Here is a 25,645-nt window from a genome sequence, read left to right on the forward strand (position 1 = left end):
TTATATTTAGATTTCATTTGCATGCCATTATTTTAGTATGCTTTTTGTATTCAGTAGTTTAACCTCAGTCATTCAGTTAATTTTTATAACATTGCTATTTTGTATACAGGCAACCCCCATATAACACGGTACACTTCTACAACACAGTTTCGCTCTAACATGATTGATAAATTGTGGCAATTCTCGCACAATACGGTACTTATATAACACAGTTTCACTCTAACGCGGTTAATGAATAACGGGGTATTTTTGAGCTTTTGTGCGGGGGGGGGAACCCTGCTATTATGTTGGATGTAATTTTTCAACATTTCCACTCTTTTTGAATCCCCACTGTTGACTCGCTAGTCAAAAAAAATTATTGAGAAATCCTTGTGTTACATTCTGTGCTATTGAACTTGTGGAAAAATCTAGATTTCAAAGTTTTATTACCATTGGATAGCACACCAGGCCATCCAAAAGATTTAAGTCATCCAAACATTGAAGTTATGTTCCTATGACAACAGTTGTACTAGTTAATACAACTTCTTTCATTCAGCCATTAGATCAAGGCATTATATCCACCTTTAAAACTCATTACTTCAGAAAATCCTTACAATGTATTTTGGAAAAAATTGATTCCAAATCTATTGAAGTAATGGAGGCATGGAAACATTTCTCAGTTGTGGACTGTATCAGAATCATAGCTTTATCGCTGAAAGAAACTAAATGCGTGTTGAAAAATGTATGGCCAGAGTCAGTTCATTCAGGAAATATGGTCAAACCGGCAGAAAACAGAATCAGTGCGATAGTAGAACTTGCTACACTGGTAGGAGGGGAAGGTTTTGACGATATGACTACTGAAGCCCTCGTGGGTAGCACAGTTGATAGAATCACCCTCCTCCTCCCCACACCAGGTGGAAAAGACCTGAGTTTCAATCCTGTCAATGACAGGAGGAATTTTTCTGGATCTTTTTCACGTGGCTTAGTTAGTTGGGCTCAGGCGAGGGTAGCATAGTTTTTCGTCCAGCAAAACAGAAAATCGACCTCAAGACACACGCAATTTATAGACAATATATACAGAGTAACATGGCCTTAGTCGCCTCTGCTCCTAAAAAAATTTTAAAAAAGATATGATTACTGAAGACGTTCAAGAATTACTGGTAGAAAAAGAGGCTGGTGAAGTGGATTTGGTGGAAATGACATCGGAGATAAAACCAAATCAATTCAGAGGATGATAGAGCAGATGAAAATTCTAAACTTCCAAATTTACACTAAAAAGCCTAGGGGAAGGCATAAAGTTAGCCAAGCAATTAGAATCTTATTTTTTGATTGCAGATTCTTGAATGAAAGGGGCCCAAAGTTCAAAAGGGAGCTTGTTTAAAAATGCTTAGTTCCATATGATGAAATTCACAAAGATTTATCAAGAAAAAGCAAACAAACCCGGATTACTGATTTTTTAAAGAGAGTAGAAGATACATGAAATCTAGTGATGTATTTTTGTTAATTTTGTTGGCTTTTGGAACGTAAACCCCCCCCCATTTTTGTACTTTTCCTTAGTCCTGTATAACATGGTTTTGCACAACACGACATTTTATAGGTACCTAACTACCGTGTTATACAAGGGTTACCTGTATATTTATCTCTGCAACGTAAGTTTATTTCCCTCATCTTTACTTTAATTTGATATTTACAGAACTTTTCTTAATTATAAACATATTGGTCTAAAACATTTCCTCTTCAGTTATTATTTGGATACCTACTACCTATATCTCTGAATCTCTGTTAACTCATACTGTTTCTTCCATAATGCTTCAAGCCTTTTCACTCTACCATGGATGCTTTTAATTACGTAATTTATTCTTCTGCCTTAAATCCCTATATTGAGTATTATTGTTTACTTTAACTCTTATTGCTATATATTTTTTCTGATAAAATTTATTTCCATTTCTGTTTCTTGACTCCTTATTATAGCCTAGATATTTAACATTCACTGTCATACATTTCTTTTTTTTTTTTTTGTTTTCCCCGGCTTATACTTTCATATCTCTTCATTAGGTTAAATATGCTATATGTCTCTAGAAATTTCAGTTATTTTTGTCTACATAACATGTTATTTACTCTTCGAAATTTCTAGATTCTGGTAAAATATTTATTTCGTTTTTACTGCAAGCTGTTGTTTATAACTACCTAGGCTTTACATACCAACTAAGAAATATTGTTCAAGGTTTAGGCCAAAATGGATGTCAGATGAACTAATGAGGCATATGGCAGAGAAGAAAAATGCATGGGATACATACAAATTAACACATGACACAGAAGCCTATGATAGATACAAGTTGATATGCAACCAAGTTACAAAGGAGGTTAGGCAGGCGAAGGCAGATTACGAGAAATCCTTGGCAAGGGATGCAAAGAAAAACAGCAAAGAGTTCTTTACTTATGTAAACTCTAGAAGGAAGGGGATGAATCAGATTGGTCCACTTGATATTGATGGGTCAAGTGTTGATGATCCTGCTCAGGTAGCTAACAAACTAAATGAATATTTTGCATCGACATTCACACATGAGGAGTTATTCAGCGAGGGGAATGCCAGAGGTGTATTCAACTCTAGCAGTAAGCTACAGAATCTTGAAATAACTGGGAGTAAAGTGGAGGAGAAACTGTTGAAGATAAACACAAGAAAGGCACCCGGGGTGGATGGGATCTATCCAGTTATATTAAAGGAGGCAGCAAAGGAAGTAAGCAAACCCTTAGCCATAATTATGAGAGCTTCCTTGGACTCAGGGGAGGTACCCATAGACTGGAAATGTGCAAATGTGACCCCAATTCACAAAGGAGGATCAAAGGCTGACACAAGTAATTATAGACCTGTGAGCTTAACTTCTGTTCCAGGAAAATTAATGGAGGCACTGGTTAAAGAAGCACTGCAGGATCATTTAGACAAGACTTCAGTTATAGCTCAGACACAGCATGGTTTTGTTAAGGGGAAGTCTTGCCTGACCAACTTGATTGGATACTATGATGCAGTCACAAAAGAACTGGATGCAGGGAATAACTTTGATATTATATACTTGGATCTTAGAAAGGCTTTTGATACTGTTGCACATGGAAGACTGCTACACAAATTGGAGCAGTGTGACATTGGAGGCAAATTGCTGCTATGGATAAAGGGGTGGTTGAGGGGGAGAAGACAGAGAGTGGTAATCAATGGACACTGCTCATCGTGGACTGATGTTATTAGTGGAGTCCCTCAGGGCTCAGTGTTGGGTCCATTATTGTTTTCTGTATTTATAAATGATATTGATGATGGTATATCGGGCTTAATGTCCAAGTTTGCAGACGATACAAAGGTTGGCAGGGTTGTCATGGACACTACTGACACTATGCTGCTGCAACAGGATCTGGAAAGGTTGAGCAGATGGGCTGAGAGGTGGCAAATGAAGTTTAACATTGACAAATGTAAAGTACTACACATGGGAAACAGCAACCCCAGAGCAACGTATCAACTCTGTGGTACTACACTGACAGTGGTAGAGAATGAAAGGGACTTGGGGGTGGTTGTGCAGGCAGATATGAAGTTCTCTGAGCAGTGCAGACGGGTGCAAGAGTAGCTCATGGAATATTGTCAATGATATACAGGAATTTTTCCAGCAGGGATAAGGAGGTGATTATTCCATTGTATAAGGCAATGGTCAGGCCACACCTAGAGTACTGTATACAGGTCTGGAGGCCTCATTTCAAGAAGGATGTAGAGCTGCTGGAACGAGTACAGAGAAGGGCAACAAGATTAGTGAATGGAACAAAGGGGTGCTCTTACGAAGAAAGGCTTAAGTTTTGCAAATTACAGTGTCTGGAGACTAGGCACCAGCGAGGTGATCTGATAGAGGTGTATAAAGCCTTGAATGGTTTAAGCATGTTCAATGCTGATGGGATTCTTCCTCTAGCTCAGAAAAATCACCTGAGAGGGCATAAATTCAAATTGAGGAAAGACAGATGTAGGATAGACGTGCGGAAATTTGCCTTTAGCCAGCGGGTAGTTGGTTGGTGGAACAGACTTCCATCCCTTGTGGTGGAGGTTGATAGCCTAAATAAGTTTAAGGCTCAGCTGGACAGGTATTTTGAACGAACAGAGGGGTGAAGTGGAAGTGGGTTTTTTTTTTTTTTTTTGGCTGATGCTGCATAAGCTTGCTTTCTTGCATCAAATGCCTCTACTAATGCTAATAACGTTGCCTCTATATAATCTCATTGGTAAAAATTTTCTTTTTCAGTTATTACTAATTTACATTGCTATATTTCTAATATCTAATATATATTCAAATCCTTGCTTCCATATCACTTTATACTTCTGTAGGTTACTCACTTTTAATTATGTGAGCAAATCTCTTTACTTTAACTAGTATTAGGCTAAAGTGTTATGTCTCTAGAAATTTCTGGTTAATATTATAAGCAGTTTTAATTTTGTATCTTCATTGTGTCAACTGTAAAGTTCACAAGCCACTTTCTAAAAAATCCCCCTTTTAAGTTTAGTAATTTCTATTTTTAATCTTCTATTATATTGGTAATTAAATTTAAAAATTTTTCATTTTCATTTATGTTTTATGCTTTTTACCCATTGGCTTGTGATTTACATCAGAAATGAAGACACGATGTTGCTATTTTGCTTGCAATTCCGGCTTATTTTTCTGCCTTAAACCTCTACATGTAATATCGTTGTTTATTTTAATTTTCATTGCTGTATGTATTTTCTGATAAAAATTGTTATTATTTCCTAATTATGTATTTTTATTATGCATATTTTATTAGTTACCTTCGCTCACTGTCACACTCTCTTTCTTTAACTTTATTTTTTCTGTCTCCTTATCACTTTATTGTCCCTACTCTGCTTAGGTTTAGCATTTGCTGCCTTGGACTACAGACTGGTTGTGTTCTGTATGGTCCATTCTTGAAAAATATGAGGCAAAGGATATTTTTAATCATGATGAGATAGGTTTATTTTATAATTTGCTGCCAAACAAAACATTTGCTGTTCAAGGAGTCTTGTCATGGTGGAAAATTAAGTAAACAAAGACTCAAAATTCTGTTATGCTGCAATTCAAATGGCAATACAAAACTATGCCCATTGGTGATTGGTAACTTTTCAAAGCCAAGATGTTTTAAAGAAGTTAACCAACTTCCCTGTGATTATGTGGCCAATAGAAGTGCTTGGCTTTACAGCCAAAATTTTTCAGTCTTGGTTATCAAAAGTGGACAGAAGAATGGCTTCAGAAAAAAGGAAAATTTTGATGATTCTAGATTGTTGTATAGCACATTCTGCTGAGACACTTAAGCTGAACAAATATATGGCTGTTGTTTTTAACCTCCCATTACCATCCGTAGCTGAGTGGTCAGGAGCGGGAGTGCAGTAGCACACACTCTTTGAGTAGACCGGGGATCAAACCCCTGACTGCTGAATACGGTCAATCAGTCAACCCGTACTGGACCAGCAGAGTAGATCATGGTCCATTTCCCTCAACATGAATTGTTGAGGAGGTTTCCATCCTGCAGTGGGTGATAATGGCTGAAGTTTACCCTTTTTTTTTTTTTTTATCACCAGTTTTATGCAGTCACTGGATCAAAGCATTATTTATAACCACAAGGGAGCATATAGAGCTTGCCTGATAAGGTACTTCCTATGTTCCTCAATATAGGAGGGAGGGAACAATTTGCAGCTAAATTGGAATGTCTTGGATGCTATCCATAATCTTGTTATTGCTTGGGACAGTATTGCATCAAGTGTAATAATCAAATGCTTCAGAAAGAGTGGCTTTGGAGAGAACATCTTCAAAAAACATGGTCCATCAGGCAAATATGATAGCAACATTGAGGAATGGGGGAATTTGAAGGAGCTATGGATTTTGTTGGCGAATTTGAAGAGTTTGTGAAGGTACATGTAGTTTCTATTACAGCAATGCAACACCAGAAGAGCTGCTCAGCATCAAGAAAAACAATGATGTTTTTGTTACCAGAGAAAATGAAGAAGCACACACACACACACTACCATCTAAAAAGATGCCTAAAATGCATTGAGCATAATAGAGACTGTTTTGGCCTACAGTAATGTTGATAAAGAAACAACTATTGCATTTTATAATGTCTGTGCTATAGTTAAAAATGCATATAGGACAAAAACTGCGCAAACAACATTGGATTCTTTCTTTAAATTAGATTAATTTATCTAAAAGTTAATGGATTTTATGTTTCCTTTTATATTTAGATTAATTCTTTTACTGTGATACTAAAACTAAAATATTGTATATATCAAAATATGTACAATATTTTCATTTCTGTTAATTGCTTTTCTCTTAGTTTATCTTACAAATGAAATAAAATCTTTAAAAAATGTGTTAATCCCTGTATTGTTAGACAAGGCTTTTGTTTTTATTATTTTATTTTATTAATTTATTTTTTTATTTATTTTTGATATTGTTATTATTTATTATTATTCTTAGATGTATAGTATGTGTAAAAAAAAAAAAAAATAATAATAATAAAGGTAAAATGTTGACACTTTTGGGGACCTCGTTATTTCAAAACGTGAAAATTTAGGACCCTTGAACTTTGTATTAATGAGATTCTACTGTAGTCAGTAATTAAAATATGCAAAAGTATGCAGCTTTTACAATTTACTATGACAGATAATCTTCAGTTTTTGAACTTTTTATTCTTGTTATGTAGGGAGAAGAAATTTTAACCCAGCAAAATGCGGACGATGATGACTCTGAAGGTGAAACAGTACCTGCTGATGATGAAAGTGATTTGGTAAGTACAAATAAATGCCTTTTTATCATATCCAAATACTTTAAGGGATATTTAAAAAGTAATCCTTATTTTATTGTGGAAAAAAAAGATGCATCTATGATACATACTTTTTTATAACAGCAACTTAGTTTTCAGCTACATTTATATTTTTTACTTTGTTGTAACTGCAAATGGCTGCAGAGAAGTGAAGCAAGCATAACAGGTGTGTTTTTTAAATATCTTGAGACTTAGCGGTTGAGCAAAAAAAAGCCACTGTAAGGGATGATGCAAAATACATGTGATGATTTTCATGAAAAAATTTATGCCAGTCGTCATTTAAACCATGATACGGTTATTGAACATCTCCCTGACTTTGTAAATGAACCATCTTTTGTTTTGAAATTTATCTAATCCACATCATATTCTAAGTATGAAATATCATTGAACTTGGCAGCCTCAGGAATTATTTGTATAGATATTTCACTGCTGTTAACTCCCATATTAGAAAAATTTGATTTATCATCTTAACTAATGCCCTTTTTGAGTACAAAGCTATTAGAAACTATTTTATCTGACTTAATATTGCCTTCTCCATGCAATCATTTAATTTGCACGTCATCCTTTCAGAAAGGTCTAATTAATTGCTATCCTTTTCATATATTGCTTCTTATTCTGCTCTTATTCTTATATTGCTCAGAAAACTACATATCTGCCTGCACAATTACCCCCAGGTTCTTTTCGTTCTCTACCACTGTCAGTGTAGTACCACAGAGTTGATACATCACTCTGGGGTTGCTGCTTCCCATGAGTAGTACTTTACATTTGTCAGTGTTAAACTTCATTTGCCACCACTCGGCCTATCTGCTCGACTTTTCTAGATCCTGTTGCAGCAGCATACTGTCATTAGTGTTCTTAACAACCCTGCCAACCTTCGTATTGCTGCAAACTTGGACATTAAGCTTGATATACCATCATTAATATCATTTATAAATACAGAAAACAACAACTGACCCAATACTGAACCCTGAGGAACTCCACTAATAACATTAGTCCAAGATGAGCAGTGTCCATTTATTACCACTCTGTCTTCTCCCACTCAACCATCCCTTTATCTATAGCAGCAATTTGCCTCCAATGCCACACTGCTCCAATTTGTGCAGCAGTCTTCGATGTGCAACAGTATCAAAAGCCTTTCTAAGATCCAAATATATGATATCAAAGTTATTCCCTGCATCCAGTTTCTTTGTGACCACATCATAGTATCCAATCAAATTGGTCAGGCAAGACTTACCCTTAACAAAACCATGCTGTGTCCGAGCTATAACTGAAGTCTTGTCTAGATGATCCTGCAGTGCTTCTTTAACCAGTGCCTCCATTAATTTTCCTGGAACAGAAGTTAAACTTACAGGTCTATAATTACTTGTGTCAGCCTTTGATCCTCCTTTGCGAATTGGGGTCACATTTGCACATCTCCAGTTCATGGGTAAGTTCCCTGAGACCGAGGAAACTCTCATAATTATGGCTAAGAGTTTGCTTATTTCCTTTGCTGCCTCCTTTAATATAACTGGATAGATCCAGTCCACCTCGGGTGCCTTTTTTATGTTTATCCTCAACAATTTCTCCTCCACTTTCCTCTCACTTATTACAAAATCATCCAGCTCACTGCCAGAATTTAACTCACCTCTGGCATTCTCCTCCCTGAATAACTCCTCATGTGTGAATGCCGATGCAAAATACTCTTTAGTTTGTTAGCCACCTGAGCAGGATCATCAACAGTTGAACCATCAATATCCAGTGGACCAATCTGATTCATCCCTTTCCTTCTAGAGTTTACGTAGGCAAAGAACCCTTTTTTTTCTTTGCATCCTTTGCCAAGGATTTCTCATAATCTGCCTTTGCCTGCCTAATCTCCTTTGTGACTTGGTTACAGACCAGCTTATATCTATTATAGGCTTCCATGTCACCCATTAATTTGTATGTATCCCATGCATTTTTCTTCTCTGCTACATGTCTCATTAGTTCATCTGACATCCATATAGGCCTAAACCTTGAACAATACTTCTTAGTTGGTATGTAAAGCCTAGTAGCTTCCAAGATAAATTCTTTGAATGCTTCCCACTTTGAATTTGCTGTTGGTAACATCATCAGTTGGTCCCACCATATAGAATTTAAATACTGTCTCAGACCACCGTAGTCACCTTTACGAAAGCAAAAACATTTCCCTTTTCGGATTTACTTAAAGATATAATTACCATCAGGGGTAAAGGAAGGGGGTTTTTGATTCCGTAAAGGTGACTATAGTGGTCTCAGGCAGTTTTTAAATTCTGTACAGTGGGACCAACAGCAAATTCTAAGTGGGAAGCATTCAAGGAATTAATAGTGGAAGCTACTAAACGTTTCATACCTATTAAGAAATATTGTTCTAGGTTTAGGCCTAAATGATTGTCAAATGAACTAATGAGACTCGTGGCCGAGAAGAAAAATGCATGGGATGCATATAAATTATCAGACGACACAGAAGCCTATGATATATATAAGCTAGTCTGCAATCAAGTCACAAAGGAGGTTAGGCAAGCGAAGGCAGATTACGAGAAATCTTTGACAAAGGATGCTAAGAAAAACAGCAAGGATTTCTTTACTTATATAAACCCTAAAAGGAATGGGATGAATCTGATTGGTCCACTTGATATTGATGGGTTGACTGTTGATGATCCTGCTCAGATAGCAAACAAACTGAACGAGTATTTTCCATCTACATTCACACACAAGGAGTTAAGGTTTGAAAATGCCACGAGGTTATCAAATTGTAACAGGGTGCTTATTGATTTTGTAATAACTGAGAACAAAGTGGGGAAGAAATTGTTGAAGTTAAACATAAGAAAGGCACATGGGGTGGATGGGATCTATCCAGTTATATTAAAGGAGGCGGCAAAGGAAGTAAGCAAACTCTTAGCCATAATTATGAGAGCACTCTTGGACTCAGGGTAGGTCCCCACGGACTGGAGATGTGCAAATGTGTCCCCAATTCACAAAGAGGGGGGATCGAAGGGTGACACGAGTAATTACAGACCAGTTAGTTTAAATAATGGAGTCACTGGTTAAAGATGCATTGCAGGATCATCTAAGCAAGACTGCAGCAATAATTCAGACATAGCATGGGTTTGTTAAGGGAAAGTCTTGTCTGAAAAGTTTGATTGGTTATTATGATGTGGTTACAAAGGAACTGGAGGCAAAAAATAATTTTGATATCATATATTTGGATTTCAGGAAAGCCTTTGACACTGCGCATGGAAGACTACTGTACAAATTGGAGCAGAATGGTATTAAGGGTAAGTTGCTACAATGGATAAAAGGATGGTTGAGTGGGAGAAGACAGAGGGTGGTAATCAACGGGTGCTGCTCTTTGTGGACTAATGTTATAAGTTGAGTCCCACAGGGTTCGGTGTTGGGTCCACTGTTGTTTTGTATGTTTATCAATGATATTGATGAAGGTATATCAGGCTTAGTATCGAAGTTTGCAAACGATACAAAGGTTGACAGGATTGTTAATGACAGTAATGGCAGATGGGCTGAGAAGTGGAAACTGAGTTTACATTGAAAAATGCAAAGTACTGCATATGGGTAGAAGTAACCCCAGAGAAACGTACTAACTGTGTGGTACTACACTTAAGGAGGTAGAAAATTAAAAAGACCTGGGAGTAATTGTGCAATCAGATATGAAGTTTTCTGAGCAATGCAGACAGGCTGCCAGGGCAGGTGATGGGTGTTGTCAATGATATTTGTCAATGATATACAGGAATTTTGTTAGCAGGGAAAAGGAGGTGATTGTCTCTCTGTATAAAGCAATGGTCACGCCACGCCACGCCTTGAGTACTGCGTGCCAATCTGGAGGCCTCATTTTATGAAGGATGTAGATTTGCTTGAGCCTGTACAGAGAAGGGCAACAAGATTGGTGAGGGGAATGAAGGGATCCTCTTACCAGGAGAGGCTTAAGTTCTGCAAATTGCAGCAGCTGGAGACTAGGCACCTGCGAGGTGATCTGATTGAGGTGTATAAGGCCTTGAATGGGTTGAGAAGGCTAAATTCCGATGGGATTTCTTCCGCTTGTTCAGATTACGAACCTAAGGGGGGATAAATTGAAATTGAGGAAGAACAGATGTGCGGAATGCCTTTAGCCAATGGGAACAGAATAGTACCCAAGAGGAGCTAGAAGGAAACTTGGAAGAAAACAATGGGGGAAAGATGAAATTCATGAGTTTGTGGGTAATAAATGGATGGCATTGCATAAAACAGAAGGAACTGGAAAGTTGCTGGAGAGGCCTTCATCCTGCAGTTGAAAATGGCTGATGACAATGGATAATTGCTGGAACAAACTTCCATCTGTTGTTGTGAAAGTTGATAGGTTAAATAAATTTAAGGAGGAACTGGACAAATATTTAGAAGGTATTGTTTTGTAATTTTTTTTTTTTTTTTTGGCTTACTTTCTTGCATCACATGCCACTACTACTACTACACCTAATGGTAGTTACCTCTTTGAGTAAATCCCACTTCAGCACACTGTGATCATTGCCACCTAGTGGTTCCTTTATCTGCAGATTCTTAATGCATGAAGAATCACTACTGATAATCAGATCAAGAGTATTACTCCTTCTAGTTGCCTCTCAAACATGCTGATGTAGAAAACAATCATCCAATAAATCCACAAAAGCCTAGTGTGTGAGTGTGACCAACCCACAAATTCCAGTCAATATCTGGGAAATTAAAATCCCCCATTATAAGACTCTCTGATTTACTGGCCAACTCTATTTCCCTGTACAGTTTCTTATTATATCCATCAGAGTCATTAGACCTATAACACACTCCTACTCTCAATTTTGATCTCCCAATGCTTATGTGTGACACCAAACTATGTGACACCACATCTCTGATATCCCAACAATATCTGCCTTTGATGTTTTGAGCAATACCTGAAATTCATCAAATTTATTTACCAAACTCCTAGCATTGGTGTACACACAAGTATACATGCACCTGTTCCTATTCTTAGCTACCCTAACACAACCCATATGTTTACTTGTACCGCAATGACTCCCAGTAGTCTGAAATACTCCGCATCTTGTTTTCCAGGTTGCTGCTCATTCCAATAGAAGCAGTGCAAGAATCACTTTCACCTCTGCCAGTGGCTACTGTTTATCTATTAGTTCTTGTATCCCCCCCCCCCCAAGTGATTATGATTTTGAAGAAAATATATGAGAATGCTACCTCCTTTATTAGACTACACAAAGACAGTAGTAAATTTAAAATTGGAAAAGGAGTTCGACAAGAAGACACAATATCTCCGTAGTTGTTTACTGCTGCTCTTTAGGAAGTTTTCAGAAGATTAGACTGGTCGCAGGAAAGAGTCAATGTGAATGGAGAGTACCTAAACCATTTACGATTTGCAGTTGACATTGTGGTCATAAGCCACGATCCCAAAGAATTAGAGGAAAATCTTAATCAGTTATGCAGAGTTATTAAGGATGAATATGGCTAAAACAAAAGTAATGAGTTCTTTACGGAGGGAAATTCCAAAGTTCATTGAATCTAACAAGGAGCTAAATGATTTTGTGATAACTGAGAGGAAAGAGAATTGCTGAAGCTTGACAAAAAAGGCTTGGGGCAGATGGATCTATCTAATTATATTAAGGGAGGCAGCAAAGGAGTTAAGCATAACTATGAGAGCATCTTTGGATTCAGGAACGTTCCCTATATACTGGCATTGTGCAAATGTATTCTAGTTCACAAAGGGGATCAAAAGGTGACATGAGCAATTACAGACCTGTTAGCTTAACTTCTGTTCTAGGGGAAAATAATGGAGTCAGTGGTTAAAGAAGTAATGCAGGACCAACTACACAGGAATGAAATTATACTGCAGTCACAGCATGAATTTGTTAAGGGACAATCTTGTCTGACCAATCTAATCAGATACTATAAAGCAATAACAAAGGAACTGGATGCAAAAAAATTTTGATATACACTGATGAGCTCGTACCCAGCGAGGCATGGATGCTACAAGATTTCTAAATGTGTCTTGTGGTATCTGGTAGTAACCAGCAGATTCTTTAATTCCTGTAAGGTCTGTGGTTGAGACATTGCAGATCAGTGTTGCTGTTCCAACACAAACCACAGATGCTCAATGAGATTGATGTCTGGGGAATTTGGATGACAGGGCAATAACTGGAAGTCTTCCTCGTGTTCTGCGAACCAGTCTCGAACAATCCAGGCGGTGTGGCATGCCACATTATCCTGATGAAAAAGCTCATGGCAGAGAATAAAAATGCATGAAAGTCACAAAGGAGGTTAGGCAGGCGAAGGCACAGTACAAGAAATCTTTGGCAAAGGAAAAAAAGTAAAAAAGCAAAGAGTTCTTTACTTATGTAAACTCTAGAAGGAAAGGGATGAATTAGATGGTTTGATTATTGATGATCGTGCTCAGGTAGCTGATAAACTGAATGAGCATTTTGCATCTATATTCACACACAATGAGGTATTCAAATTTTTTTTTTTAGGATGCGGTTATCATGGATCGAGCGCATGGGTTCTGGAACCGTAAATGGCTCGAGAGCCTACGAATCTGTTCATCCGACCACAATATTATGAATAGGGACAGAGGTATGCGTATACATCCTCTGTTTGAAACTATTATCCTAAGTACGGATGAACGGTTTTGCTTAACACGTTCCCGAGCTATTTCCGCTTCCAGTTCAGACCATGCGCCGACTGCACCACGTGTATAGGTACCGTGAGCCTGTTATATATGGACGTGCTGCAGGAAGTTTTGTTACTGCTGAGGAAGGGAGCGCAAGCTTCCGAAAGCTCCAGAGATTTTTATCGTTTTTATCGCTTTTAATCCGGTTTATTTTAGTGTATTTTATCTCAAGGATTTTATCACAGTTTTAATGTTTTTACATGTATATTTAATATAATAGCAGTTTTTGTAAATATTTATTTTATTTTAATATGTAAATAAATATTCTAGTTACAGCAAATACTTATTCTTATGGTTGGTGTGAGCTGATTTAATACTAAAATATGAATTTTCCCAACCTCAGAGGCCTTTTTCAGGATATGAGGTATTCAAGGACGGGAATGTGAGAAGCTTTTCAAACTCTAACAGGGAGCTAAGTGATTTTGTAATACTTGAGGGCAAAGTGGAGAAGAAATTGTTGAAGTTAAATATAAGGAAGGCACCTGGGTTGGATGGGGTCTATCGAGTTATATTAAAGGAGGTAGAAAAGGAAGTAAGCAAACCCTTAGCCATGATTATGAGAACATCCTTAGACATGGGGAAGGGGACTGGAGATGTGGAAATATATCCCCTATTAACCAAAGGTGACACGAGTAATTACAGACCTGTTAGTTTAACTTCTATTCCTGGGGAAAATAATAGAGTCACTGTTTAAAGAAGCATTGCAGGATCATCTAGACAAGACTGCAGTTATAGTTCAGCATGGGTTTGTTAAGAGGAAGTTTTATCTGACCAATTTGATTGGATACTACAATGTGGTCACAAAGGAACTGGATACAAAATATAATTTTGATATCATATACTTGAATTCCAGGAAAGCTTTTTGATACTGTTGCACATGGATAAAGGGATGGTTGAGTGGGAAACGACAGAAAGTGGTAATCTATGGACACTTCTCTTCGTGTACTAATGTTATTAGTAGAGTTTCCCAGGGTTCGGTGCTGAGCACGTTGTTGCTTTGTGTATTCATCAGTGATATTGATGAGGGTATATTAGGCTAAATGTCCAAGGTTGGCAGGGTTGTTAATGACAGTGAAGACAGTATGCTACTGCAACTGGATCTAGATAAGTTGGGCAAATGGGCTGAGAAGTGGCAACTGAAGTTTAACATTGACAAATGCAAAGTACTGCATAATAGATAGCAGTAACCGAAGAAAAACATACCAACTGTGTAGTACTACATGCAGGGAAGTGGAGAGTGAAAAAGATCTTGTGGGGGGGGGGTGATAATTGTGCAGTCAGATATGAAGTTCGCTGAGCAGTGCAGATGCTGCCAGAGCAAGTCATGGAGTCTTGTCAATAATATATAGGAATTTTGCTAGCAGCGAAAAGGAGGTGATTATCCCATTGTACAAGGCAATGGTCAGGCCACACCTGAAATACTGTGTACAGGTCTGGAGGCCTCATTTTAGGATGTGGAGCTGCTGGAATGAGTACAGAGAAGGGCAATGAGCTTGGTGAGGGGAGCAAAGAGTTGCTCTTATGAAGAAAGGTTTTAAGTTCTGCAAATTGCAGCACCTGGAGACTAGGCAAATGTAAGGTGATCTGACTGAGGTGTATAAGGCCTTCAATGGGTTGAGCAAACTCAATGCTAATGGGATTCTTTTTCCTGTTGCTCAGATTAAGAACCTGAGGGGCATAGACAGTTGTAGAATAGATGTGCGAAAATTTGCCTTTAGCCAGTGGGTAGTTGATTGCTGGAACAGACTTCCATATCTTAAATTTAAGGCTGAGCTGAACAAACCATTTGGAGTGAATAGATGAGTGAAATGGGAGGGTTCGTTTTTTTTTGGCTGATGCTGCATAAGCTTGCTTTCTTTCCTTGTATATCTCTGCTAATGCTAATGACCAACCAAGTCTTCATTGCAACATCTCATGGAAACCATCTTTACAAAACTTTTCCTAGATGAAATATATTCATTTTTCTTATTAATGAAAACTTCCTTTTTCTTATTTGAGTATTCTAATGCACACAATGTTAAATATATCATTGTGTGCATTAGAATACAAAAAGTGCCGTTTCAGTTGCGACGGTTTCATGCATTCATTTGACAACCTTTCAACACAAATAATGCATAATGGCCTGTGGTTATCGCAGATAAAACCAAATTTTAAATAATAACCATAATACGGCCTTGTCCAAGAGGTTTTGGATTTCTTTTCCATGCCGTTGGTCTGCCCATTGCCAGTGCATTTATTAATATTATTTCCATTATCTCTACTTGTACTTGGCTGCATATCACTTGACTTGTTAGGTGGACATTTCTTCAGCCACTTATCCATATTAAAAATTACAGGATGTTTACAGATTTATTTTTATTTTTAAAAAAAATGTGTAATACTATGTATTAAATTTATCACTTCACAGGTGACAGCAACAAAAAGGAATAAGACACAACAACAATAGGCACATATACTTTGCTTGTCAGGTTCTCATGACTGCAGCATAGTTCATAAGTTAGAGTTGGCACATTGGTGGAACAGGCTTCCATCTTTTGTTGTGGAAGTTGATAGCCTAAATAAATTTAAGGCTGAGCTGGACAGGTATTTGGAACGAACGGAGGGGTGAAATGGGAGCAGGGGTTTTTTTTTTTTTTTTTGGCTGATGCGGCATAAGCTTGCTTTTTTTGCATCGTATGCCTCCGCTAATGCTAATGGCACAGGCAGTCTGTTGCCTCAGATGCAAGATGTATGCATGCATGCTAATTACATTGCATAAATAAAATTGATGAGGACATCAGCCGCTTTTTTTTTTTTTGTTAAGAGCCGAGTCATTTGGAGACATCTAGATATAAATTTAATAAATTATAAAAGCATTAAATTTATTTTTAGTATAACTGGGTATTTGGTATTTTATTACATTTTCATTTTTTCAGGAATTTTTTTGTAGGTATATTTCAAATAAGTTGTTTGCGGACTGGTACTGGACCACACTTTGCGAAACCTTGCCTTGCCTTAGTCTATTCAGCACACTTAAAAAAAAACTATGAAAGCGTTAAGTTTCTTTTTTTTTTTTTTAAATTCAGTACAAGGTACTTGGCAAAAATGCCTTGCTTTCTCTGCAATTGGATAGTCAAGCAAGAAGTGAAGTATGACAACTAAACCATTCTCTGACATTAAATTCAAAGAACATTAAAGCCAAGTTGCTAGTAGATTGAAACAAAAGTAATGCTATCTCCTCTGCATGTAAAGCTAGGTTTAATGAAACAGTTCATCCAAGCTCTTAATAAAGAAGGCAATTGCTTCATATATGTTTGCACTAAATTCCCATTGCATATATGTGAAAAAAAATCAAAGGAATTTTTGGACCTCAAAACAACTGAAAGAGATGCTTGGAATGGCTTTAAAAATGTACTAAGCAAATTTTTTTGGAAATAATTAAATATCCAAATTGTGCGAGAAAATTGTGAATGACTTTCTGGCAAAGTTCAGAAAACTGGTAGCTTAGCTGCAATATGAGTGCCAAGATAAACTTCTTGCATTCTTAACTATTTCCCAGAAAATTTAGTATTTTAAGTGAAGAATATGGGAATGGAGTGTCATTATGTGATGGTCGACTACTACTACTGTATGCTAAAAAGAGGAACAGCCACTGAAATTACTTGCTTGAGGAAGTCAAAAAGGCAAATTTAATGCAGTCTAGTCATCTGTGGTTTGATAAAGGAATGCAGCATTTATTTCTGTTTTTGCCTTTTTATATACAAATAACCTATTTGTAAAATATGCAAAAATACAAAATAAACCAGAAGCACCTACGGCAATATTTTTTATTGGAAAAAAATAAAAAATAAAATTCTGACCTGATAGAGCAAATTTCAAAACTTTCGAAATTTCCATTAAAAATTTAAGGAATAGGTTAACAGTAATGAAAAATGCCATATGTGCAGCACTTTTCACAGTTACCAAATTGAAAGGGGCAATCAGTACCATTCACACAACTGAATGGTACTGATTCATGATGCAAAAGTTGAAAGAAGATAAGTGTTAATGAAATTCCCAAGAAAAAATCTGAATTGCAAATTCTGGTGATAGCAAGCTAATAACTGTAGGCTGTTATCATCACTCAAGCAGGTAGTCTGCTCATGTTCCTGTCTTCTTGTTTGAATAAAGCTATTTGTTTGTTTCTTTTAAATGTTATGCCTGTTCTGCAATCCAACATACATCACATTTATACTGAGATCATTGGTACTTCTAGATATGTGGAAGAATGCTATGTTAAAATTTTTATACTAACAGTTTTTAAATCTTTCACTTCCATTTTAGAAGTCTATTAGCAGCCCAAACCAGAAATATGATTTTGACTTAATCATAGGAATTTCTACTGTCGCAGTCATGGAGAGTAAAACAAAGAGAAGATTCTGTTCTTTTGATCAGTAAGGAAGTACTTTATTGCTGCATATGACTGCAGGGTGCACAAGTTCCATTTAAAACTGTTCTAATAAATGCCAGGTTAGCATATACACTGATGAGCCAAAACATTATGACCACATACCTAATATGATGTTGGTCCTCCACATGCAGCCAAAACAGCTCATACCCGGCGAGGCATGGATGCTACAAGATTTCTAAATGTGTTTTGTGGTATCTGGTACCAAAGTAACCTGTAGATCCTTTAACTCCTGTAAGGTCTGTGGTTGAGATGCCACAGATGCTCAATGGGATTGATGTCTGGGGAATTTGGAGGCCATAGCAATACCTGGAAGTCTTCCTCATGTTCTGTAAACCAGTCTCGAACAATCTGGGCAGTGTGGCATGGCACATTATCCTGCTGAAAGACGGCACCGCCAGAGGGAAAGACTGTTGCCACGAAAGGGTGTACCTGGTCAGCAATGATATTGAGGTAGGTGGTAGACGTTAGAGTGCCTGGTGCATGGATGGCTGGACCTAGGGTATCCCAGCAGAACATCACCCAAAACACGACCCTGCTGCCACTGGCTAGTTTTCGTCCCATGGAGCATCTGGGTGCCATCACTTTCTCAGATAAACTATGCACACGTACCTGCTATCCACATGGCTGTCCACATGGTGCAACAGGAAATGTGATTCGTCAGGCCAGACAACCTTCTTCCACTCACTCAAGGTCCAGTTTCGATGCTTGCATGCCCATTGTAGCTGCTGTCGCCAGTGAACCGTGGTTAGCATGGGCACTCGGAGCAGCCTGTGGCTACGCAGCCCTATTTTCTGCAGAGTTCAATGTACTGTGTTGTGACACATTATTCCCTTCACCAGCATTCCAATTACCAGCTAGTTGTGTCACAGTCGACCTTCTGTTGCCACATACCATCCAGTAGAGCCTTCGCTCAACTCAAGCATCGATGAGCCGTAGTCATCCATCACCTCGCTGGCAGTTTGTGGGTTTCTCCTCCTCGGACCACTTTCAGTAGGTACTAACCACAGCTGACCATGTGCACTCCACCATCCGTGCCGTTTCGGATATGCTCTGACCCAGTCGTCTGGCCATTACAATTTGGACTTTGTCAAACTCACTTAAGTCCTCTGCCTTTCCCATCTGAAGAACAAGAGTAACACTGATTAACTTAGCTCAGTATCAGGTGTTTTTTATAGTGTCCTGACCCGCGCATGCACTGTAGTTCACCTGTAGTTGCTTTGATTTGCATAATGATTCGCTGGTCATAATGTTTTGGCTCATCGGTGTATTTCATCAACTGGCAGGGCATAGTTTTCAAATTTCAGGCTTTTTGTGGTCCAGTTTTCAGATGAAGCAGAGATATTCTGCAGTATTGGTTCTTTCAATTTCAGTGTGAGAGGCTTTTATGAAAGAAATGTTTTACAGTGATCCGTGGTTAGGGAATTGACAAGTGCATAAGGAAGCTTGAAATATAAAAAATTATCCTGAGTCATGCTTTCCATTTTGATAATTTCTCGTGGCAATACAGAATGTAAGGATGTTTAGCCAGGAAAGAAAAACAAAATTTGGTTCAGATCTTCTTTCTTGTAAAGCTAGGGAAATGCCCTTGACAGTCAAGTCTAGACAAGAGGATGATGTTATTGTTATAAACAAAATTTTGCCTCAACATTTCATAAGAGTATTAATATTAACCATATGAGGCAAAAAGCCCCAAGCGTTTGTTACACCATCCCAAAAAAAATAAATAAATAAATAAATAAATAAAAATAATAGAATACTTATTTAACTCACATGGGGTGTCTATTAAGCTGGTTTTCAATTTCCTCAAGCTGTCAGCTTAGCCACCCATGGAGGTAACCTATTCCAGTAATTAATTACTTACTGGCTAAAAGATAACTTGCTGCAATCCAGTCTAAGCCTCTTCTCCTGTAATTTGAATTTATGGCCCCTAGTCCTAGAATCAGGGGCTCATATCTAGTGAGTATGGGCTTGGCACACCCAGGGTCCCCAGCTGGATATCATCATTCTTCTTTTTCTTGGTGATTCCCTTCTACTTCTCTCTCTCTCGGGGTAATTCAGAAATTTTTTATTTTATTTTTGGCTGGTGCAGCATAAGCTTCAGGCTTCCTTGCACCATATGGCTAATAATAATAATAATAATCATTTATAATAATGAAAATTCCACCCTCATTCATTTTACTTTCAACTCTCACAGCCTTATACACCTCAACAAAGTCTTTTTCTAAGGTGCCTAATTTCCAAACTCTAGCTCACATATTCAGTCTTTCTTATATGGACTATGGATGCCCTTTTGCTGACCTTTGAAGAAGTTAAATTTTTTGTTTTTTTTAACTGTAGTCCCCATACTTTAACACACAATTCCAAGTGCATAAGTGGTTTTGGGATTTAAAAAAAAAAAAGAAAAAGAAAAGGTAAACTGCAGCCATTATCAACCCACTGCAGGATGGAGGCCTCCTCAACAATTCATGCTGAGGGAAAAATGAACCATAATCTGCCACGCTGGTCCAGTGCGGGTTGGCAGATCAATGATATTTAGCAGTCAGGGGCTTGAACCCCAGTCTACTCAAAGACGTGCTACTGCACTCCCACTCTTGACCACTCGGCTACGGATTCCTCAAACTAAAAGCTTGTATTTTGCTGCAGTAAAACATAGCTGCCACTTTTCTGACCATCCCTGATGTCTTTAAGCCCTGAAGCTCTGCATGTCATTGATCATTAACTACTCTACCAAACTTGACATGCCCTATACCCTTTATCAGTGTCATTTATTAGGAAAATCAAAAACACCAATCAATCCCAATCCTTAAGAACCCTACTAGCTGTTTAGCTAATGTAGCATCCTTCTGCCTCTTGCAATTCATCTTAGGATTTTTCCCATGATTCCAACACATTGCAGCTTGTACAGTGATCTTTCATGCAGGAGTGTGTCAAATGTTGTGCTGAAATCTACATAAATAATGTCAAAACTATTTCCTGCATCCAGCTCGTGAGTGACTGGTCAAAATAGTTAACCATGACAACCTTTAAAAATCGTGTGTTTCATTCAAAATTCAATTTCTATCTATGATTGATTACCGTCTCCATAATTTTCTCTAGACTGGAGTCAGACTGACCTGGTCGGTAGTAGTGGTGCCTCCGTAGCCAGGTGGGCAGGAGCAGCAGTGCGTAGCACACGCTTCTTGATTAGACCGGGGTTCGAGCCTGTGACCACCAAATACGGAGGATGCGGAAAGGTCAGAGAATGACCACCGCATATCCCCGGAGCAATATGGCCCTAGTTGCTAATGCTCCTAAAAACCAAAAAAACAAACCTGGTTGGTAGTTACCAACTTCACTCTTGGAACTGCCTTCATATATTGGTGATATGTTGGCATTTCTCCAATCAGATGAATTTCTCCAGTCCAATGACACTTTCATAATTAACCTTAATAACTGAATGCATTCTCTGGAGCACTGAATCTGCAACAGTATCTTTATTGAAGAAATCATAATCAGTTGATATCTAACCCTAATAATCCCATGTTTGCAATTTATATATTGCAAAATAATCAGTAAAACAATTTTTAGTGTGGACTTAATAGCTCCTGCTTACCGTAACTCAATCTCTCTAGCTTGCTTCGACTGTTTAGTACTGCTTTCACCAGAAGTTCTTTTTCTTGAGTTCATTAATTTGTCTTCTTTCAGTACTAGCCACTAGTGATCCCATGTTGCAATTTTCAGTTTGGTAACTGAAAAGTGATTAAGAGGTGAGAAAAGACATGAGATATGGCTTTTCTCACCTCTGAGTTGTAAGATTATGTTCTATTATAAGCAATGCACGTAAACATTAAACATTCAGCATGTAAAAAACTTTCTATTTTTGCAGTTCTTCCTGTATAGTGCACCTTGCATTTCTCATCACTTTAAATTGAAAAATCACATCTACAAAAGTACACAAGCAAATAAGTTACTCTTTCCAGATTTTACAACGCATGGAAAATTTACATATATGTTTTCTGAAGTTTTCCTTTGCCATCTTACTGAAGGATGTTGATAATTACCTTCACACACAACACAGATTAGCATTAACTGTTTCCAGTTTCCACAAATTTTATTTTATAATAAAAATTTATTATATTTTTATAAAATAAATAGAAATTTGTTGAAATTTTAATGTTCAGAATTTAATGTTTTACTATTTTTTGCTAAAAAAAAGGCAGAAGGGTGAACTGACTCAAAAAGAGCTGAATATGCATACCTGCCAAATCTCTGAATTTACAATGGAAAATCTGTCATATATCCAGAGAATTGGCAGCCATACATATTTCAGAAAAAAGTTAATAAATTTACATACTTGAGATAGACAAACCTGTTTTCCACATCAACTGGGATATGAAAGACAAATATACACGTGCCATTAAGTCTGATTGGATACCAGCTCATTTAAAAGTTATTTATATATAATCTTTGAGCCACAAAATTTAAAAAGATCTCATCTTGAGTGCTATCATTCTGAGTTTTCCCATATTATAAACAGTTTAAAGGTTTATATATATGTATTTATTTAATTATAGGAACTAGAAGAAGAACAATCCCGAAGTCCTAAAAATTCAGTAGCCTGCCAGGAAGATAATGTAGAAATGTCAGATTCCAGTGATGACTCATAAAAATCACTCAACTACATCTTGAAATAAGTTTTATTTTAACATAACTCAATGGATATCAATAAATACAAAAAAAAAAAAAAAAAAAGAAAGAAAGAAAGAAAGAAAGAAAAGAAATTAAGTATTTGGCACAGATCCAACGGTGAGCAAACATTTACTGGGGGGAAGAAATTGTTAATAACAAAAAAAAAAATTCTATTTATAAATTTGTGCATTTGAAATGAGAGAGGCAGTAAAAGAAAGTCTTCTGTATGCTAAATTTTAAAATTAATTTAACCATTTATAATAATAAAAAGTTAAATTATTATTTAGGACTGAATCTAGTCTTCCTTAACAGAAAATACAAGTCTTTAACACTAATCTGTATTCATAAAACCCTTTTACACATGCAGTACTTTCATTTTTTTTTTTTTTTTTTAATTCAAAATGGATTTTTATAAAATCCTTGACCATAATCTCATTTTTAAAAGCTGATGTAAGAAACACCTATGGTCCCCAATGCTTCTAAAAAGATATCTGATTAAGTGTATCATCAAACTATTTTCTGTAGTACTTTTAACATTTTTGGATTTCTTTTTTATGAAATTAAAATTGTGCATCCTGAGCCATATGCATTGTAATGGAATGGGGTACACAAAGAAGGTAATGAGTTACAAAAATAAATTTTTCACACTGACTAGCTAAAATGTGCAATGCACCTTGTCCACAATCCACCCTATTCAGCAATATATCTCCAGTCACAGGACTAAAGCATTAATAAAATGGACTACAAATCACAAGACTCTGTGGGCAAAATATGATTCTGGGATAGGAATAATCACCGGAACTGACTTGCATCTGCTGGTCCACCAAATATTTCTGCCACTTGTTTTTCATAGTCATCAATATTACGCCTCATGATTTCCATGCAGGGGCCTAAAAGTCGTTCAAATGCCTGTACATCCAAAACTGAAATTTAAATTTGAAAAATTCTTTATGTATTATAAATATTTTTTGATATATGCCATTTAATAAAAAAAAAGTTTAAAGGTTTAATATACACTAAAACAAATTACTTCAGGTGTTTATATAAAGATAGATTTCAAAATGAGATCCAATATGTTAAAATATATACTTTTATTATTACAGAGCAACACTTTCAAACAGGGAGAATAAATAAAACTTTGTAATTGCTGTATACAAATAATGGTATATTAAGGTAGATAAGTTAAACAAGGCCACATCAATTTTGTAAGTAAGCATGTTGGCCAATAAATGGTGTTTTCATGATCTATTATTACCTAATTATTAGCCTATGTGCCATCAGCTTCCCCTGTTTTGATCAAGTGTGGGGAGTGTATTGTTTATGTGCAAATGGTATTCATTTTAGGCCAGGGGTTCTCAATGGGGGTGATATCACTTACAAAGGGCCAAAAATCATGGGTATTACAATGGTTTGTGGCCCTTCAAAGTTCAATCCTAACCGATGACATCTCATTCCTTAATATTTAATTTCTCTCGTTTGGTTTTCTTTTCCCGAGACAACTGATTTTTAACATATAAGTATATTATATTAGGATTGAGTGAGAAATTTTAATAAAAGGAAGATAGTGGGCATGGTTTAATTCACCCACCTTTGCTTTTCATCATAGGCATTAAATGCTTAAGTGCTTTCAGAGGTAATGTCTCTGTAATCCTTGGCGTTTGCACCTTTCTGACAGCTGCGACCTTGGCAGTGGTGTGGTGGGCATGGTTTATTTATTTATTCTTTTGTTTCATTGGTCAATATATGAGGCATGGCGGGGTGAGGAAATGTTTCAGTCTATTGTTTCTAATTTTTAAGTGACAATTAGTATTGATTTATTGTTTCCTTGTGGAAGTTGTTTATTCTTGATCCACAGTGCTTTTGTGAGTGACATGGGCTATGAAAGTTAAATAAAAATAGTTTATAATTTATTATTTAATTCTTTGTAGTTATTCAACCAACCATCAATCTTGTCATGTGCTGAAAAGAAAGTGTTGACAGTATCTGGGTGAATATTTAGCTTATGGTTTTATTGAAAGTCCCTTCGACTCAAGATAGCCCATGTGTCTTATGTGTAATAATTCTTTTTCAAATGAGGCTATGAAACCATCAAGACTTTTAGGTCACTTAAAAAGGACACATCCTGATAAAGTTGGTAAACATATCGAACATTTTAAAAATTTAAAACAGAATTTTGAGCAATGTAACACTGTTACTTCCTTATTTAAGAAGAACACAAACAAATGATTGCATCTAATAAAATTTCAGAAATCACCGCAAAAACTGGTAGTGTTCATACAGTTGCTGAGACCATTATACAACACGCATTAGAGACTGTAATGTCAACAGTGATGCACCAAAAATCCTTCCAGTATTTTAATAGCATTGCCATTGAGCAATGATTCAATTCGAAGACGAATCGATGAGGTGTCAGTTAACATTGAAGAGCAGCTAATTGACAAACTAAACATGAGAAAAATTTTCTATTCAGATTGATGAAACCACAATTACTGACAATAAGGCATACGTTAGTTATTTCGATGATGATTGTAAATCTCAAGAAGAGATGTTTGTAAAATCTACAAAAACTTGACTGTACCGGAGCATCCAATTTTGCTGCTGTAAAAACATGGTTTGATGAAAAACAAGTATCATTGAAGTTTGATGAAAAACAAGTATCATCAGTGGTATCCTATGCCACTGATGGTGCTACCTCCATGTTTGGAAGACAAAGGTTTTCGGAAATTCTTGCAATACACTGCATTGTGCACTGACATCATCTGGTTGCAAAAAATATTAGTCCAGTTCTTTATCAATCTCTCAGTATAGTTATTAAAACCATCAATAAAATAGTGACATTGCAAATATGATTGCCTTTTTAGAAAATTTTGTGTTAATAATGAAGAATGTGAGGCTTCTTTTCTAAAGGAAACTGACTAACAAGATTTATAAAACCTTTTTTGATATGATAATTAGTTTTTTAGAAAGCAAAGGAAACAGATTTAGAAAAGGAGATCAGCAAACAAAAACAACATATACTATATGGCTTGTATTTTTCAAAAACT

The 25,645-nt window shown here is 36.7% G+C and overlaps 2 protein-coding genes across 3 annotated transcripts in view; one reads left to right on the forward strand and one right to left on the reverse strand.

Annotated features, from left to right (window-relative positions):
- Positions 1-22,579, forward strand: part of LOC150090400 (Fanconi anemia group D2 protein-like) — a 31,341-nt gene extending 8,762 nt beyond the window's left edge. The window contains exons 4-5 of the mRNA XM_090390301.1: positions 6,694-6,777; positions 22,487-22,579. Coding sequence (XP_090246427.1) covers positions 6,694-6,777; positions 22,487-22,579 — 177 coding nt within the window. The remainder of the gene's footprint in view (positions 1-6,693; positions 6,778-22,486) is intronic.
- Positions 22,580-22,742: 163 nt separating this feature from the next.
- The window catches only part of LOC150090401 (cAMP-dependent protein kinase type II regulatory subunit-like), a 232,000-nt gene continuing 229,097 nt past the window's right edge, over positions 22,743-25,645 (reverse strand). For both annotated transcript variants that reach the window (XM_090369101.1, XM_090369100.1), the window contains one exon: positions 22,743-23,524. In XM_090369101.1, coding sequence (XP_090225227.1) covers positions 23,394-23,524 — 131 coding nt within the window. In that variant the 3' untranslated portion in view covers positions 22,743-23,393. The remainder of the gene's footprint in view (positions 23,525-25,645) is intronic.

This window comes from Mastigoproctus giganteus, chromosome 2 (genome assembly GCF_048544385.1).
Source record: "Mastigoproctus giganteus isolate SK-2022 chromosome 2, ASM4854438v1, whole genome shotgun sequence".
NCBI classification, from domain to species: domain Eukaryota; kingdom Metazoa; phylum Arthropoda; class Arachnida; order Uropygi; family Thelyphonidae; genus Mastigoproctus; species Mastigoproctus giganteus.